This window comes from Myodes glareolus, chromosome 9 (assembly GCF_982192425.1).
Source record: "Myodes glareolus chromosome 9, mMyoGla1.1, whole genome shotgun sequence".
Classification (NCBI taxonomy): Eukaryota; Metazoa; Chordata; class Mammalia; order Rodentia; family Cricetidae; genus Myodes; species Myodes glareolus.
This window is the reverse complement of record NC_142034.1, coordinates 32,032,969-32,051,414: the sequence shown is the minus strand read 5'-3', so window position 1 is coordinate 32,051,414 and position 18,446 is coordinate 32,032,969. Positions and strand designations below refer to the sequence as shown.

General features: G+C 38.1%; 1 protein-coding gene across 5 annotated transcripts in view; it reads right to left on the bottom strand.

Moving 5' to 3' along the window:
• Stxbp4 (syntaxin binding protein 4) overlaps window positions 1–18,446 on the bottom strand; it is a 155,101-nt gene that overhangs the window by 103,404 nt on the left and 33,251 nt on the right. For all 5 annotated transcript variants that reach the window (XM_048446891.3, XM_085695647.2, XM_048446889.3 and 2 more), the window contains 3 exons: window positions 15,632–15,729; window positions 6,576–6,672; window positions 3,856–3,947 (listed from right to left, as the gene is read on the bottom strand). In XM_048446891.3, the coding sequence (XP_048302848.3) occupies window positions 3,856–3,947; window positions 6,576–6,672; window positions 15,632–15,729 (287 nt within the window). The remainder of the gene's footprint in view (window positions 1–3,855; window positions 3,948–6,575; window positions 6,673–15,631; window positions 15,730–18,446) is intronic.

The window sequence follows — 18,446 nt, the reverse complement described above, 5'->3', positions numbered from 1 at the left end:
GTCCAGAGGTGGACCTGGGAATGTCTAGAGCCCTTTAGATGTTCATCCTCATGTGTCACAGTTGACTAAAAGCCCTGTCTCTGCTTTTCACACAAAAAGAGAATAAAAACATCAGCTATCTTTATCAGCCATGAAAGACCATTTGAATTCATCAACTATCTTCATCAGCCACAAAATGAGAACACAAGAATTTCATGTAAATTAATTATAAACTTGGCCCTATTATTGTGAAACTAAGGTTGATGGGGGTAGCCATGGTGGAATTCCCCCACCTCCATAGATTGTCAACATCATCTACCACAGAACGACTGTTTCAGAGTCAACATTCTACTGTTTGTGAATTTAAACATCTTTGGGACTCACCCAATGAAACAAAAACTTGGTTTTTATTTATTTTTGGTGAGCTAATTAACAAGCAGTGACTTCTATAGTGCTTTTTAAATAGTGATATTTTATCCCCTTAAGGATTGCAAGATGATATTTTTAATGAAATAGAATTCAATAATATTAAATGAGAATGCAGTGTGTGCTTTGAGAAACTTCTTTAGTTGTACATGTGATTGAGATGAGAAATATATTCTTATTATGGATTCAATTTGAAGAAAAAAGAAAAGCTCACACTTGACAATAATATTTTCTGTGAGATGATGAGCAGAAGGCAACAGATAGAATTCCATAAATTAATAATGACTATTGCACAACATTTTGATCTACAGCCTCAACAGGAAATCGTTTTGGCACAGAGCAATTTGCACCATTGCCATCAGTATGGGGCTTTTGCTTTCAAAGTATTGCAGATTGACTACGCTCTGTATCTGCCCTAAAATCCTGTTCGTAAGAGGAAGCAAATTACTCATTTAGAGCATGTGCATCGCTTTGCAGCTGCTCAAAAAGCTCTGCATGCTCACGCAGGTCCCTATGTGACTGGCACATCACAAACCAGCATTGCCTTGGCTCAATCTAGAGAGCTCTGCAGCAGTAAGAGACAGACACATCTGCCTGGAATGTTCAGTAGCTAAGCGCATAAGGCCAGCATCTGCAGAAGGAAAGAGGGCTCTACAGTTCAGTTTTTGCTAAATGCCACAGGATTCCTTCTAATAAGTCCGTGCCTTCATTCTGAACAGCCAGGTCCTCTCCTAAGAGCAATTGAGCAGCTAGGTTTTCATGTGACAGCGATGAGTAAATAAATTAACCAGTGGTAAATAAATTATTTATTGAATTTTTAAAAAGTGGTTTGAAATGTTACAAAAATGTGGCATGAGTAATCTTTAAATAAGAGGATCAGGTTTATTTTTACCAATAAGTTAGTCATGCAGCTGGAATCTGCATTTCTAGAAACATATAACTAATACCAGCATTGAAGCTCCCTGTACATAAGACCTATTATTTAAAAATAATCAGACTATGTATGGCTTGGATGTGGTCTGTTCTTAAAGGATTCATGTTTTGGAGACATGGTCCTGTGTATGCAGGGTAGAGAGTTTTCAGGAGGTGAGGCCTAGTGAAAGATAATTGTTTTTTGATTTTCAAAATGTGATCACCTATTCTCATGAGGGTTCCTACCTTTCTGATACCATCTGCCTACAGGCCTTCTGCAGAGGTTCATCCACTGACCCTCTCTAATCTTAGACATTTATCTGTGACTGTAGCTGCCAGCTAAAGAAACTTCTTAATCAACTTAACCAGCTCTAGGCAGTTCATTATAGTAACAACAACAACAACAAAAATGCACTACTACAATTAGAGCTCTATAATCATGAAAAGTGGGTTAATGTTCACATTTTCAGAGGAAAAGACAAGGGAAATTTTTTATTTATAAACTTAAACTAAAATAGAAAATAGAAAACTTCTAAATATAAAGTTATAGTAGGATATCATTCAAGGTATATAGGGAATGGAAGAGCTAATAGAGAAAATGAAAGACCAATTTCTAAGTATAAAGTATTGATGTATAAATGTAAAAGAACAATTATAGGCACTAAAAACTATTGCATTTGGATTCTATTAGATGAACTGTAAAGTGTTACAAAAAGTATAATTATTGGAACAAAAACACTAGGGTAATATAACACTGAGTTAGGAAAACACAAGAAAGTATAGTTGAGAGGATGATACTCTATATTTGTACACATCTAAAGTATGTGTCTAACAGTATATTCTCATGACATATAAAATTAAATCTAGTGAAAAAAATATTTTTCTAATAATACACAAATTATATAATATTTGGTAGTTAACCTGATAGAAATATTTGAGATGTATATGAAGCATGTCATACTTTTCCTTTTTCAAAACAAGAACAAAGATATAAATAAGAGAAATGCTCAGTTCATAACCGAATCATTCTATAAATTCAATGCAATTACTGCAAGGTAAGTACCACAAATATTTGATATCATTGCAAAATCATGTAAAATATCAATTTCAAATAAAAAACAATAATAGCATTCTTAGCTTAGCAGTATCAATAAGCCCAGTATTAAGTACTAGTAAAGAGAAATAAATGACTAGAACGGACAGTAGGATAAAGAAGCTACATATACAGTCAGATCTTTACTATATGTTTAATTTTGCTTTCAAGTCAATAGGAAAATCAGAGAAGGATAGGTTTCTAGGTGATAGTGAAACAAGGACAAGTAGTTATATATACATAAACAAGAATACATTCTGGGTTAATTCTGTATGTAAATTACATGCAGCAAATATTTGGGCTGAACGTTTCCCTTAAACAATAAATACCAACAATCCATAACAGAAAGAACTAAACGATTTGATGAGGTAAATTTCAAAGTTCTGTAGATTAAATGAGTTATAAATTTAATCAGTTTCACAATTATATTTTACAAAGACATAAAAGCTGGCAAAACTTTGTTTTGTTTTAGATGGCCCAAATGTGGTTGCCCTGACTTTTCTGAGTAGGGGAATTGTCATTAGTAACTGAAATGGAACACATGTGGAGGAAAGTAGCTTGGGTTTAGTAATGTACGTCCTTACCATTATATCTCATGGGAACAGTACAGATTGTAATATATAACAGAGAGTGTAGTAATATATGCCCTTACTATTATATCTCATGGGAACGGTACAGACTGTAATATATAACAGAGTGTGTAGTAATATATGCCCTTACCATTATGTCTCATGGGAACAGTACAGATTGTAATATATAACAGAGTATGCACTTACAGGCAATGATTCCAAATCTGTAATATATAACAGAGTATGCACTTACAGGCAATGATTCCAGGCAGGTTAGGATGGGCATTTGCATGACTATGCTTCTAGCTAATGATAATGTATGTCTTCGCACATGGCAGATAGTCAATACTGCTGAACTGAGGGGTGGAATGTAGCATGGGGGCCTGAGAAAGCAGGAGACAGAAAAACCTTCTACTTTTGATTAATCTATAGTTTTACATATTTGTTCGAGGAACATGTATTGTTTACAGAATTTTGTGTGTGTGTGTTTGTGAACCTTTGTGTACTTGTGTACATGAGCACACATGTGCATGCATACAGAGAAAGAGGCTGACATCAGGTATATTTCTCATTTATTTTCCACCACTGTTTCAGAGAGCAGGTCTCTCATGGAACCTGGCATTCACGTCAGCTCAAGCGGCCAGCAAGGTCCAAGAGATTCTGTCTGCCTACTGAGGGCTGTGATAAGCGGAGCTCAAGTCCTACCTCTGTGTGAGTACTAGAGACCCAAGCTCAGCTCTATACAACCACATAGGCAATAACTAAGTAATTTAGGAAATTAAAAGCCAGTGGAAACTGGAGAGAGGGGCATATATGACCCCACAACATTCAACCCTACGCTTGATTAAAAGATAAAACTTAGATAGCATACTCTACCTGTGAGTCCAAGATACTGGAGATTTCATGGACACCAACATTTATTTCATCCAAATGCAAACAAAACAAATTTCTGGCAACCTGGACAAAGTCTGAAATTAACACATTTTGATAAGAACATAGCATTTATTTTCATCTAAACAGGTGTTTCTTTCTTCTCTGGTAAGTTAAAATTAAGAGTTTCAAGTTGTTAGCCTACACAAATTATCCTAAAACTGTACTGGTCAAAGTGACAGGTAAGTATAAACTCAAACAATAGAGAAGCCATTTTCAATTAGCTTGGTCACATAATTCAGTTAAGAAACAAGGAAAACACATATCACAGACATCTTATTCTCTAATTCTCACATTATGCATACAATGCTTTCTGGAAAAATAGGCAATATTATGGCATGGCTTTTCTGGAAGAATCAAAGGGTTCATATTAACAGCAACAGCGAGTCTATACAAAAACTGTATGAGCTTAGAGGCCATCCTGACCCCATTCCTTCATCCTCTGAGGCAGATCCCCTAGTCTACAGATAAGCAAATCTTAAACTTACCAAGGTCACTTGGCAAATCAGAACAGCCCATAACTTAGAGACACTGGGATGGTCTGCTCATTTATGTATCCTCAGTAGGTTTAAATTGGAGCTGTTACACTGTAGTGTCAAAGGATCCTCATGAATGTTCTCTGTTTTGACTTTACAAATTCCTGCTCTTACTTCATGGGTGAATTATCTTTTCTCATCTTTTTGAGAGTATTAATTAGTTTATCTAACATTATCTTCTGCTCTTACCATTTCTGTTTCCCTTTTTTCTGTTCATCTGATACTTTTGGGTTCCATATTTTAATGTGATCTTATCAAATGTCCAGAAACATTTGACTTTTGAGTTTATGTTTAACAATAAGGCACTAAAAAGTTGGCTGGAAATTTTGTGTGCATAACAAGCCTTGTCAACTGGAAAGATTATTTTATTATCAGAAAAGCAGTCTGGTGGTCTGCTGGCATTTTTTGTTTAGATTCTTGAGAGACATGCCTTAAATCCCCTGCTAAGGTTATAAACATGGATGCAAATGTCACTGAGCATCTGGGTACATGTTTTGAGCAATGACTCACCACAGACAACTCCAAATTCCCTTGCTGCTAGTCAGTATAGCTCCACAATATCTCTGGTTTAATTTATTAGTGAAATAAGTACCTTTCCCCGCTGGAAGATTAAGGAAATAATAGTTGATACACTGCTTGAGAAAGGGAAAAGGTAGCATGAATAAATGCATTAGCATGTCTAAGAACTATAACATGAGGGTCGGCTTGTTGGGGTATCTGTGCCACCCGGTACCCCACAACCGTCAAGCCCCAAAGAAAATCACACAAAGGACTCTAAAAGATTATAAACTGATTGGCCCATTAGTTCAGGCTACTTATTAGCTCTTATAACTTATGTTAGTCCATTATTTTTTATCTATGTTAGCCACATGGCTCAGTACCTTTCTCAGCAGGGCAGCTTACATCTTGCCTCTCTGATGGTCTGGGCAGAACTGCAGAGGGAGCTTCCTGCTTCCTAGAATACTCCTGTATTCATTGCCCTGCCTCTACTTCCTATCTGGTTGACCCACCTATACTTCCTGCCTGGCCAATCAGCGTTTATTTAAAACATGATTGACAGAATACAGACAATTCTCCTGCACCAAAGAACTCTGATTTCAATATGCAGCCTGAACCAGTCTAACGCCATAGTGGTACTCCATACTAGCTTGCCCTGCCTGTGAACCCTCCATCTTCAGATGCCTGGGCTTCTCCTGCCTCATACACTAAAATAGGTACTGCTCTCTCTGCACCCATCTCTGTTCTTATAAATTGTGTGTGTGTGTGTGTGTGTGTGTGTGTGTATGTGTGTGTGATGGGGGGTTGTTGTTGTAGTGGTATGTGTATTTCTGTTTCCTGTTACTATTATTTGGGGGATGATTTGCAAGAGGAGATGGGACCCCAAATATCTGTTTTTCTTCATTTCAAATATAAAAAGTGAACTTCTATATTTCAACAGAGATGTTTTAAAATGATACAATGTAGCAATTATTATATGTGCTATAGAACAAATGCTAGAAAGTAACTATTACATTCAAGTAGTAGAATAGACAAAAAGGAAATAGTTTTAGGCATATAATTTAGTGATAGATAGCGAAATTCCAAACCGTTGTGGGGTTATCCTATTAAAAAAAAAGTGAAGAAATTGCTACATTTGAAAGTATAAATGCAGGTTTATAAAATGTCAATAAATATAGATTTGTAATAAGAGCTACTGAGAAACTATCAATATGCTAAGAGTGAAAATCTTGATGCATTATGCCATCTCTAAGAATAACTACTCTACGTAACAAAAACTTCCTATTCTACTAGCTGAAAAAAAAGAAAGTAGAAGTAATTAGTGAAATTAAAATTTGTATATTTTATACTAATTTCTTTTGTTATTATTAAAGCAGTAAATAAAACATGCAAAAAGAATGTGATCGACTAATGATATTTAGCGCTGATGGGTCCTGATAAAGGTTCTCTTTTGCTGACCCCGCCAGGTTAGCATCAGTGGCTCGTTTTAATGTACCTATTAAGGAAAGTGCAGTAGCATGGTGTTGAGTTTTCACTCTCCCTCTGAGGAGCAAGCTGTCTTAAGGAAAATGGGTCACAATAACTTCCACCAACTGTCTGTGATAACACAACATGATGCACAGAAGGCATTACCTCCAAAAGACACTGTCCCCTTTGAGTCGGCCTGGACTTGCTGTCTCAGGGCTTCATGTTGTTCCTTTGTTGGCTGAATACCGAGGTAATTGAGAGCCTGGAAGGAAATGGACTACGTAAAGCAATTTTCAAACCTCCAAAGGGTAAAACATTTCACTAGAACTGTATTTTACAATGTAGTGGAAAATCAAATCACCACTGGGGAACTGTGACCAGAATTAGACCCCTTGGAAAGTCTGTTGACTGTAGGTTAACTCCCTATAAACGATTACCTTCCTGAGCCTGCTGCCTCCCACCCCACAGCAAATATCTTGGTAAATGCCATATTTACAAACATGACTGTCAGGCCATAAAAATATTTTCTAGTCTATGTGATTTTATAGAAGAAAAATAACAGAAAATTTTTACTGAAGTCAAATTTATAGATAACATTAAAAAAAACCATGAAAAGCATTTGGTTGCTATCTTGAGACTAGAATTGAAATTGGAGAATTGTGTTAAATGAAAAATATTCTTAATTTTGGGTAGTTTAGGGCTACACATAACTTCAAAGAAAATAAAGAAAAGGTTTCCCTAACACTTATTTCTCCATCAGGTGACCTGATAATGACCTGATTTCACCTGGGGTACAGGAACTTCTGTCTTTACAATTACAAAGCAAGTAGACACTCCCACTTGTGCTCTCCTGTCCTTTCTATCAACTTTAGCCTTAGAGAGAATCAACCATAATTTCCAGTTAAAAGATATTTGCAGCCCACTTTGATGAGGTCCTGGGGCTATGTGCTAGCCAATGGGGAAGTGCTGGAGAGTATGCAGGAAGTCGCCTATCAAAAGCAGAGAAAGTAGTTCTCCCCTTTGCCTTAAGAAAAGGGAAAAAAGAAAGAGGTGATCAGGCACCCTAACTCACAAGGCACCTCAACGATGACGGTGGAACAGGAAGCCTATCTGAAAGGCTGGGATGTGGGTCCCTGACACTTGGAGTCTCTGTGCTTCTCTCTGGTTATTTTCTCCTGAACTTCTTTATGGTAAGAACATTGTTTCCAAAGGAAGCCACTGCTATTTGGGATTCTCTAGTTATATATACTGCAAACTAATTTGAATGCATAGGAACTGACTGGGTGCCCTATCACTGGATTTTAGCAAGAGTACATACAGTGTCAGTCAAATTAAACCTACATAAAAGTTATTAAAGGTAATTATGCTTGTCAAATATCTTCTCATTTGGAATATGTTCACTTGTTTGGTGCTTACTGTTTGTTAGGCACGCAATTTTGTGCAATGGTATCAACAAACAACGTAGTCTCTACCCTTAAAAATCATATGGTCTTTAGGGTGAGAAGAACATGCAAATAATTTTAGTAAGTACAGGGTTTTATTTAATGCAGGTGTATAGAGGGCACACTATCAAGAAAAGCATTTGTTTATCTTATAGGCAAACACACAATTTGACTGGGCGCAGTGGGAAGAAACAGAAAGAAGGTCGAGTATCAGAAAAGATTCTTAAAATGTTTTAAAGGTTGGTCTAGAAGCCAGAATTACTGTTAATATAACATTCAAGAAAGATTTTTAGCATTTGTGTATGTGTATGTCCTTTCATCTTGAAAATGTTACAAGTATTTTTTTAAAGAGAATACAAAGAATACCTATGTACTTGGCTATCTTAAAATATTCAAGGATATTTATTTAAAATCCATACATACTTTCAAGAAATAAGACTACAGATTGAGTTAAAAGCTTCCTCTATCAATCATCACAGTAAATGTTATCCTAAAGTCAAGATATTCTCTTGCCCATTCTTTATTATTACTTAGTATGTAGGTACATGTAGGTACATGTTTCCTAATTCATGTCCACTTGAATGTGTGCACTTAGAATTTTATACAAATAATGTAACATAAAAGGATAACTACAAATTTTAAATTTTATCTTAATTATTGTGCAATTGCTTAGTATTACCTACATACATAATTCACTTATTTTGTCATATTTCATTTAATGAATATATTTTAATTTATTATCCATTCTCTCATAGACATTTATAATTACATCACCATTTTTATTATAAAACACTATACATCTCTTCTTTTGTAGATGCATATAAATTTTTCTAATGCATATGCATATAAGAGAAGGTGATGATGTTGGGTGGTGGTGGTGCACGCCTTTAATCCCAGCACTTGGGAGGCAGAAACAGGAGGATCTCTGTGAGTTTGAGGTCAGCCTGGTCGACAAGAGCTAGTTCCAGGACAGCTAGGGCTGTTACACAAAGGAACCCTGTCTTGTAAAACCAAAATAGATAAATACATAAATTAATTTTTAAAAAGAGGAGATGATGAGCCACAGACATAGTGGCCACTCTACTGTCCTCTATTGTTCTTCAACTCTGAGAACTATGATTACGCTTTTACACATGTGAGCAAAATATAAACAATCTTAGCTTCTTTCATTCTGAACAGAACAGAATTTGTTGTTTTTCACAAATGAAGATTTGTGACAATATCAGAAGCATGTTGTTAATTTGATTCTTCTAGTTACCAGAAAATGAGACGTATTTGCATGTTTGTTATCAAAAACCAACACACAAGTTGTTAGAAATATTATTTAAGTTTTAGGACATAGTGTTTCAGATATAAGTTTTAGTACTGGTTGGGAATCTGGATTTGGTCTGCACTACTGACAACCAATACAGTAGATATTGCCCAGTGTCCTCTGAGAAAGAAAATTAGTCTCCTGATGTTGGGATTCACTGCTCCGGGGACAATAACTATTACCAGTTTATGTGGTTTTCCAGGTTTTTTCCTCTGAATATGATGCCTGTGTATAAACATACACGTATTAAGCTTTTTTTTTTTTTTTACAAATTAAGCTATACTCTATATAATGTTTAAAAGTTATCCGTATATAAAGACTTCTGTAAGGCAAAAGGACACGGTAAATAAGACAAAACGGCAGCCTACAGAATGGGAAACAATCTTTACCATTCCCACATTATCTGACAGAGGGTTGATCTCCAAAATATATGAAGAACCCAAGAAACTAGACATCAACAAACACAAAAAACTAAATTAAAAAATGGGGGTATAGATCTAAATAGAGAATTCTCAACAGAAAAATCTCAAATGGCTATCGATTTTAGCCATTCTGACAGGTGTAAGATGGTATCTCAAAGTTGTTTTGATTTGCATTTCCCTGATCGCTAAGGAGGTTGAACATAACCTTAAGTGTCTTTTGGCCATTTGAATTTCTTCTGTTGAGAATTCTCTGTTCAGTTCAGTGTCCCATTTTTTAATTGAGTTAATTAGAATTTTAAAGTCTAGTTTCTTGAGTTCTTTATATATTTTGGAGATCAGACCTTTGTCTGATGTGGGGATGGTGAAGATCTTCTCCCATTCAGTAGACTGCCTTTTTGTCTTAATGACAGTGTCCTTTGCTTTACAGAAGCTTCTCAGTTTTAGCAGGTCCCATTTATTCAATGTTTCCCTTATTGTCTGTGCTACTGGGGTTCTATGTAGGAAGTGCTGTCCTGTGCCCATGTGTTACCGTCTACATCCCACTTTCTCTTCTATCAGGTTCAGTGTGGTCGGATTTATATTGAGGTCTTTAATCCATGGACTTGAGTTTTGTGCATGGTGATAGATATGGATCTATTTTCATTCTTCTACAGGTTGACATCCAGTTATGTCAGCATCATTTGTTGAACATGTTTTCTTTCTTCCATTGTATACTTTTAGCTCCTTTGTTGAAAATCAGGTAACCTTTGCCTGAGAGGATGTGGAGTAAGGGGAACCATCCATTGCTGGTGGGAATGCAAACTTGTGCAACCACTTTGGAAATCAGTGTGGTGGTTTCTCAGGAAATTGGGAATAAACCTACCTCAGGATCCAGCAATATCACTCTTGGGAATATACCCAAGAGATGCCCAATCATACTACAAAAGCATTTGTTCAACTATGTTCATAGCAGCATTATTTGTAATAGCCAGAACCTGGAAACATCCTAGATGTCCCTCAATGGAAGAATGGATAAAGAAAGTGTGGAATATATACACATTAGAGTACTACTCTGCAGTAAAAAACAATGACATCTTGAATTTTGCATGCAAATGGATGGAAACAGAAAACACTATTCTGAGTGAGATAACCCAGACCCAAGATGAATATGGTATGTACTCACTCATTTGTGAACTCTAGCCATAAACCAAGCACATTAAGCCTATAGTTCACAAGCCCAGAGAAACCAAATAACAAGGTAAAACCAAAGAAAAACATATATAGATCCTCCTGGAAATTGCAAGCAAGCAAGATTGCCGGACAAAAGTTGTGAGCATGGGGGTGAGGGCAGGGGTGAGAGTGAGGTTGGGGGAAGGGGAGGGGGAAAAGGGAAGGGAGAAGGGAAGATCTGGCAAGAGCTTGGGGGTGTGGGAGGGTGGAAATGGAGGAAGGGTGGATATAGAAGCAGGGAAGAAGATATCTACATTATGGGAGCCATTTTAGGGTTGGCAAGAGACTTGGCTCTAGAGGGGATCCCAGGTGTCCAGGGGGATGTCCCCAACTAGGTCCTTGAACAGCAGAGGAGAGGGTGTCTGAACTGTCCTTGCCCCACGATTACACTGATGATTATCTCAAATATCACCATAGAATCTTTGTCTGGCTACGGATGGAAATAGAGACAGAGACCCTCATCAGAGCAATGGACTGAGTTCCTAAGGTCCAGTTGAAAGGCAGAAGGAGGGAGAAGATGAGCAAGGAAGTCAGGACCGCGAGGGGTTGATCCACCAACTGAGGCAGTGTGCCTGTTCTAATGGAAGCTCACCATATCCAGCTGGACCAGGTCTGAATGAGCATGTGATCAAACCGGACTCTCTGATTGTGGCTGACAATGGGGGCTGACTAAGAAGCCATTGATAAAGGCACTAGGACTTATTTTTATGGCATATTCTGGCTTTTTGGGACCCTAGTCTATATGGATGCACAGCTCCCTAGGCCTGGATGTAGGGGGGAGGGCCTTGGACTTCCCACAGGGCAGGGTTCCCTTCCCTCTCTCAAGCAGGGAGGGAAAGGGAAGAGGGGGTTTGGGGGAGCGGGAGGGGATTGGGTGGAGGGAAGGAAGTATAAATAATTGAATGGAAAAAAAAATCTCAAATGGCCGAAAGACATTTAAGGACTTGCTCAATAGCCTTAGTCATCAGGGAAATGCAAATCAAAACAACTCTGAGATACCATCTTACACCTGTCAGAATGGCCAAGATAAAAAACACAGATGACAACTTATGCTGGAGAGGATGTGGAGTAATGGGAGCACTCCTCCATTCCTAGTGGGAATGCAAACTTATACAGCCACTTTGGAAACCAATACGGCAGTTTCTCAGAAAATTGGAAATCAATCTACCTCAACACCCAGCTACTCCACTCTTGGACATAGTGCGGGACAATTGTCTATATCCTGTCAATTGTGTTTTAAATAAATGCTGATTGGCCAGTAGCCAGGCAGGAAGTATGGGAGAGACAGCCAGACAGGAAGTAGAGGTGGGTCAATGTGAATAGGAGAATTCTGGGAAGAAGAAACTCCTGGTTGGCAGTGTGACCCCAGACACAGAAGAAGGAAGATGTGACCTGCCCTGCTGAAAAAGGTATTGAGCCATGTGGCTAACATAGAAAAGAATAATGGGCTAATAATATACGTTATAAGAGTTAATAAGAAGCCTGAGCTAATAGGCCAATCAGTTTACCATTAATGTAGACCTCAATGTGATTTTCTTTGGGACTTAATGATTGTGGGATCCAGGCAGGACAAAAACCTCAGACAACATGGGCATATACACAAAGAATGCTCAACCATACCACAAAGACATTTACTATAACCTGGAAACAACCTAGATGATCCTCAACTAAGAATGGATAAAAAAAAAAACAGGGTACATTTACATAATGGAGTATCATTCAGCTGTAAAAAACAATGACATCATGAAACTTGCAGGCAAATGGATGGAACTAGAAAAAAATCATTCTGAGTGTGGTAACCCAGATCCAGAAAGACAAACATGGTATGTATTCACTCAAAAGTGGGTAACAGATGTAAAGCCAAGGATAAGCAGGCTACAATCCACAGCCCAGATAAGCTAGGTAACAAGGAGGACCCTAAGAGGGATGCATGGATTGTCCTCGGAAGGGGAAATAGATGAGATCTCCTGGGTAAACTGGAGGCGGGAGGGGGAAGACTGGGGAGGACAGAATGGGGGATGAAAACATGAGGTAACTGGATGTTTGAGTTTGGGGACGGATGGAGTGGAAGAGCAATGAAAGAGATATCTTGATGGAGGGAGTCATTATGAGGCTAGGGAGAAACCTGGTGCTAGGGAAATTCCCAGGAGCCCTCAAGGATGACCCTAGATAAGACTCCTAGTAATAGCTGAGAGAGGGCCTGAATTGGCCTTCTCCTGTAATCACATTGGTGACTACCCTAATTGTCATCATAGAACCTTCATCCAGTAACTGATGGAAGCAAATGTAGAGATCCACACCAAAGTAGTAGGCCAAGCTCAGGAAGTCTAGACAAAGAGAGGGAGGAGTTAGCATATGAGCAAAGTGGGGGGGGGGTCAAGATCATGATAGGGAAACCCAGAGACAGCTGACCCCAGCTCATGGGAGTTCAAGGACTTTGAAATGACAGCTGGGGAGCCTACAAGAACCAAAGTAGGTGCTCTATATGTGGGTGACAGTTGTGTGGCTTGATCTGTTTGTGGGCCCCTGGAAGTGGGACCAGGATCTATCCCTGGCATATTAGTTGGCTTTCTGGAGTCCCTTCTCAATGGTGGGATGCCTTCCTCAGTGTTGATGCAGCAGCTAGGGACTGTGCCAGGCTTTGTTACTCATCATGGGAGGCCTTACCCTTTCTAAGGAGTGGATGAGGAGGGTGAAAGCGGGAGGAAGGGAGGGGAGACTATGGTTGGTATGTAAAATGAATAAAAAACTTAAAAAAAATTATCACAGATCACCATGTTGTATATTTTCTATCTTCTGTGTGTGTTCTGCAATTGCTCTAACAGTACACTGTTAACTAAACCAGCCTTTCAAAGCTCCCTCTTTTATTACTATTAGCTCATTTCATATCCCCACTTCCTAGTCATTCTTGTATAACAATGGTCAGACTTGGTTCTAAAACTAGTCACAAATATACAGAGATTTCCCAGCTTATTAGGGTTTTCATTTCGGAAGGCTTCTGTGAGAAGTTAAACCCATAGTTTCCTCTTGTTGAACTGTCTTTCATTAGGGACTTCTGCCTGGAAATTAGTAACAGGTGAGAAAAGACACATGTTCTCTGATATATGGCAAAGCAAAACAAAACAAACAAGCAAAAAAAAAAAAACTGGGCTTAAGCAGGTAGGTATTATGGATAAAGAAATATTCAATCTAATCAATAGAACACACAGAGAGAATATAAGGAAGCACAGCATGACAGTTACCACTAATGAATATTAAAATATGGCAGTATTTGTGTAAGCAAACATAGTCAGGAAATTCTGGGAAAAAGAGATAGATTTGATCATTATTTAAACAACAGGAAGATTTAAACTGGTGGTGAGAAAAGCACTACTTGGAACCAAACAAAGGTAGAGAGATAAAAATAATTATGATGTTTATTCTAATTACAATGTGTTTGTTCTAGCTATTTAATTTTATATTCTTCTACAAACATGAAAGTCAGCATCTAATCTCAAAGGACGACAGAAGGTGTTGAATTCCAGCACTGTATCCAAATGTGGTATAGTTTTCTTCTCAGTTCCTCAGAAACTCCATCAATTTTAAAGCGCCTGTCACCTTTTTTTATGTATTAATTTTTTTTATTTTTGTCTTAGTCATCTTCTGTTACTTGTACATGATGCTCTCAATGCTTACTCTTCCTAGGGATATTTGTTAGCTCCTTAGTGCATTGCCATCATCTCTTTAAATTTTATTTGAACCTGGCTACTTTCTTCTTTACAATTTAATAATCCTTTAGTTTTTATAATAATGAAAAATGTTGCATTAATTCATTGCACTTACTGCTACTGTATATGAAGGCTACTAAACTTTGTTATAATTTCAATTATAGCTTGCAATATATCATATATTTTGTGTGTGAGTGCAGTGGGTACATATATACCGGCACACATCTCTGTATGAACACCAGAGGATAATGTTGACTGTTATTCCTCAATCGACTTCCACCTTGTTTTTTGAGACAGGGTGTCTCATTGGCGCGGAGCTTGCCATATAGGCTAAGCTGGCATCCTAGCTGGGGGCTTTATTTCTGTGGTCAGCACCACGACCAAAGCAACTCGAGGAAGAAAGCATTATTTCATCTTACAACTCTCAGATCAAAAACAGAGGGAGTCAGGCCAGGACCTCCAGGCAGAACCTGGAGGCAGGAACTGAAGGATGGGTCTGCTTCCTGGCTTGCTACCAATGGCTTGCTCAGCCTGCTTTCTTATACAACCCAGGACCAACTGCCAAGGGTTGGCAGTACCCACTGTAGGCTGGACCGACCCACATCAATAATTAATCAAGAAAATACCCAACATACTTGCCTACAAGCCAACCTGAGGATGGCATTTGTGCTTTGTTAGTTTGTAAGCGGGAATCCTTCTTCCCACGTGACTTCAGCTGTGTGAAGTTGCCATAAAAGCCAACTAATACAACTCCCTGGCCAGTGGACTCCAGGGACCTGCTTATCTGTCCTACCACAAGCCTGGCTTTTTAAAATGTGAGTTCTAAGGGACTGAACTTAGATGTTTAGATGGCAAGCACATTACCGTACACTGAGCTATCATCCTAGCCAAAGAGAAATTAATTTGCATGTCAGATTAGTAACCAAAGGTTTTATTTGTACTTTACACTAGTGAACTACTATGAACTTCCAAACTTAAATGTTATTAAATAATTGAAACTCAAGCTGTCACTCATCTAATTGAATAAGCTAATTCAAGAAACCAATGGCTCCACAACATTCTCCTCTCCAAGAACAAGGCAGCTCTTTCCTGCTGTCTTGTGAAGAAAACGAAATTTTCAGGGATTTACCATTTCCAGTTTCTCTGCCTTCAGGCGTACAGAAGGATTTAGGGAAATCTTCTTTCCTTGTGGTCCAGAATCACCATCAGTCCAGGCAGGAGCAACATCTAGGAGACAACAGGGTGCATATTAATTGGAGATCTAATAGGAACAGAACTTTTCATTTGACAAGCTGTGTTCTGGGCTCCTGCTGTTCAAAAATAATTCTGGTTAAACAGTTGGCAGGTCTTACTTTTGTTTTTATAATTTTTTCCCCTGTAAGTCTAAAATGTTTCATATAAATCAGCTTTACTTGAGTGTTGAAAGATATGCTATGCAGCATAGTAAATTCTGCATTATGAAGTCTCATGGAAACATTAGACTAAAGACAAGAGTCCTGACCATTATGATGCTCACCTCAATGCCCTGGTAACTGGAAGGTAAAAGCCTCCCTGTTCAAGCACGGGAAATAATATTAGAGTTGGAAAGACCATGATATTTCTTTGACTGGAAAAGAGAGTACCGCTGTGGAAGAAGTCTGGAAAAATGCAAAGTGCAACTTCTAACACTTATGCACTGAAGGATGAAGTGGACATGCAACTTTCTGAGCTAAAAAAAAATCCCATTCCACTTTACAGAAGGACTGAGTTTCTAGCAGTAAACGTGGACTTTTAAAGAGTTAAACAAAATACTCTCCTCATCCATTTCCCTGTATGTTTTCAATGCAGCTTAATTATGCAGATATGCTTTTTCCTGTTTGCCAGAATGTAAAGTTAGATGCCACCAGGGGCCAGCCCTTGAGAAACGATTTAATATGCCACAGTTTTAAAGACAAATTTCTACAATTTATGTCAATCCTTCCTATCTAGATTGTCACTGTTCTAAATACACTCTTAAATGGTATTTTACTAGTTCTACATAGAAACAAGAGGAAGAGAAAAAACTTTTTAAAATGTCACATCTTTATGCAGTGTTTTAATTTTTTTAATTTCTCAGAGCATCTGTCTCTAAGTACAGAATGATTTGCATTCTCTTTCTTAAGAACATAAGAAGCACATATGAAAATAAAGAGTCTTCCTCTAAACCTTTAACACATCCTCAACATTCTATGCAAAATCTTTAATATAGCTTATAGGTGTTAAGAGTAGATATAAAAAAATTGTCACTGACTTTTAGTTCCAAATGGAATTAAACCTTGAGAAGGGTTGACTCTAGTGTGACAGAATTTTTACAATTTTGCATACATCAAGAAAGACTCTTTGTTGTCCTGATATCTAATTGTTGGCCATGAGGTTAAGAAATATCAAATCCTCATTTTTAAGCATTAAAAGAAACTCTGTAGCAAACTCCCAGTGTGGTAGAGAAGATTACCACGGGGCTGAAATGGCATGGAAGAGCAAAGAGAGGGAAGGAAACTGTGTTTCTCAACTTTAAGGGTGCATCTTGAGATCTATTTTCAAATTGGTGCCTGACCTACAATTAAGGGTCCCTAACATCAGGTGAACTCATGCTAACCTATCCGTGGTTTCAGTCCAAGTCTAACTGGGCTTAAAAGACTCTGTTCATGTTAAGTGTGTGAAAGTGTCACCGAGTAGGTTAAAGCAATGGGCACAGGAGAGAGAAGTGGACACACAAGACAGCCACATACACAAGACACAGTTTGACTGTTTGCCTACAACTCACTGTGAAAACCTGGTATGGCAAGAGGTAGAAATAATAGATCAGCTCTATTTCCCCCAGGTAGCTAGTGAATGAATCAGACTTGTGTTCATTAGTCTTTGTAATAACCACAATGGCATAGGTGTTGTTATTCTCACCCTCATCAAAACCAAGGCCTGACGACAAGGTAAAGAAATTGACCCAGGTTGTCCATCCAGGCAGCGACAATGCTATGGTCTTTATCTCTAGTGACTCTACAGTTTTCATCGAAGTAGAAAGACTCCAACTGATATTTGTCAAGGACAGTAAAGACAAAAACCAACAAAGACATGGAAACAACTACAAAACCTGAGAAGAGACATAGTGCGAAGAGGAAAGAGAGATAATGCAAAACTACCCCAAGGCTGGGCTCCACAGCAAGCACCATGCCTTGGCAAGAGCTCATTTCTTCAGCCTACCTTCCTCTCCATACTGACTTCCAGGTTGAGTCTTGAAGAGGCGCAAGCACACCAGAGCGTGTTGACAACACAGAATTGTTTAAACCATAATGACCCTCAGACCTAAATTCCAATGACTCTCTCTATCCCTGTCTCAACCTCCCATTTGCTCCTCTCTGGGGGCCCTCTGCTTCTGTTCTTTTTTGGATGAGAAGAAAGGAAATGCTCTGTAAGAGTATGATCAACACTGTAAAGCTAATTTTTAAATGTTACATAAAACTTTAGAAGGTGTTTTTCCCCATCAGTGCTGTTTGAGTTTTAGAAGGCTGAGTGCAAAGGAATTAAGCCTTGTCCTACTGCTCAGCTAATGACGCCATTCCTTATTCCCCAGGAAGGCTTCCCTTCATCTGCAGTTCACTCAGAAACTTGCATATTAGTCAACTCAGTGCCATGATGAACAATTCTGAAATCTTGGGCTAATTTATGTAATGGACAGATAATCTTAAATTATCTTCATGTATAATGCTGATCTTAAGTATTCTAACCAATTTTATACTTGCAAATAATTCTGAGACAGAAACAGAGAAGAGCTATCTTATGTTTATTTTTGTTGAGGTTAATATTAAAACGTGTTCACATTTTTAAAATAAATACTGCACTGGTTTGAATGTGAAGGATCCCTGTGGGCTCAAAATTTGAATAGTTGGTCCTTAGCTGTTGGTATTATGTGGGGAGGTTACAGAAGTTAG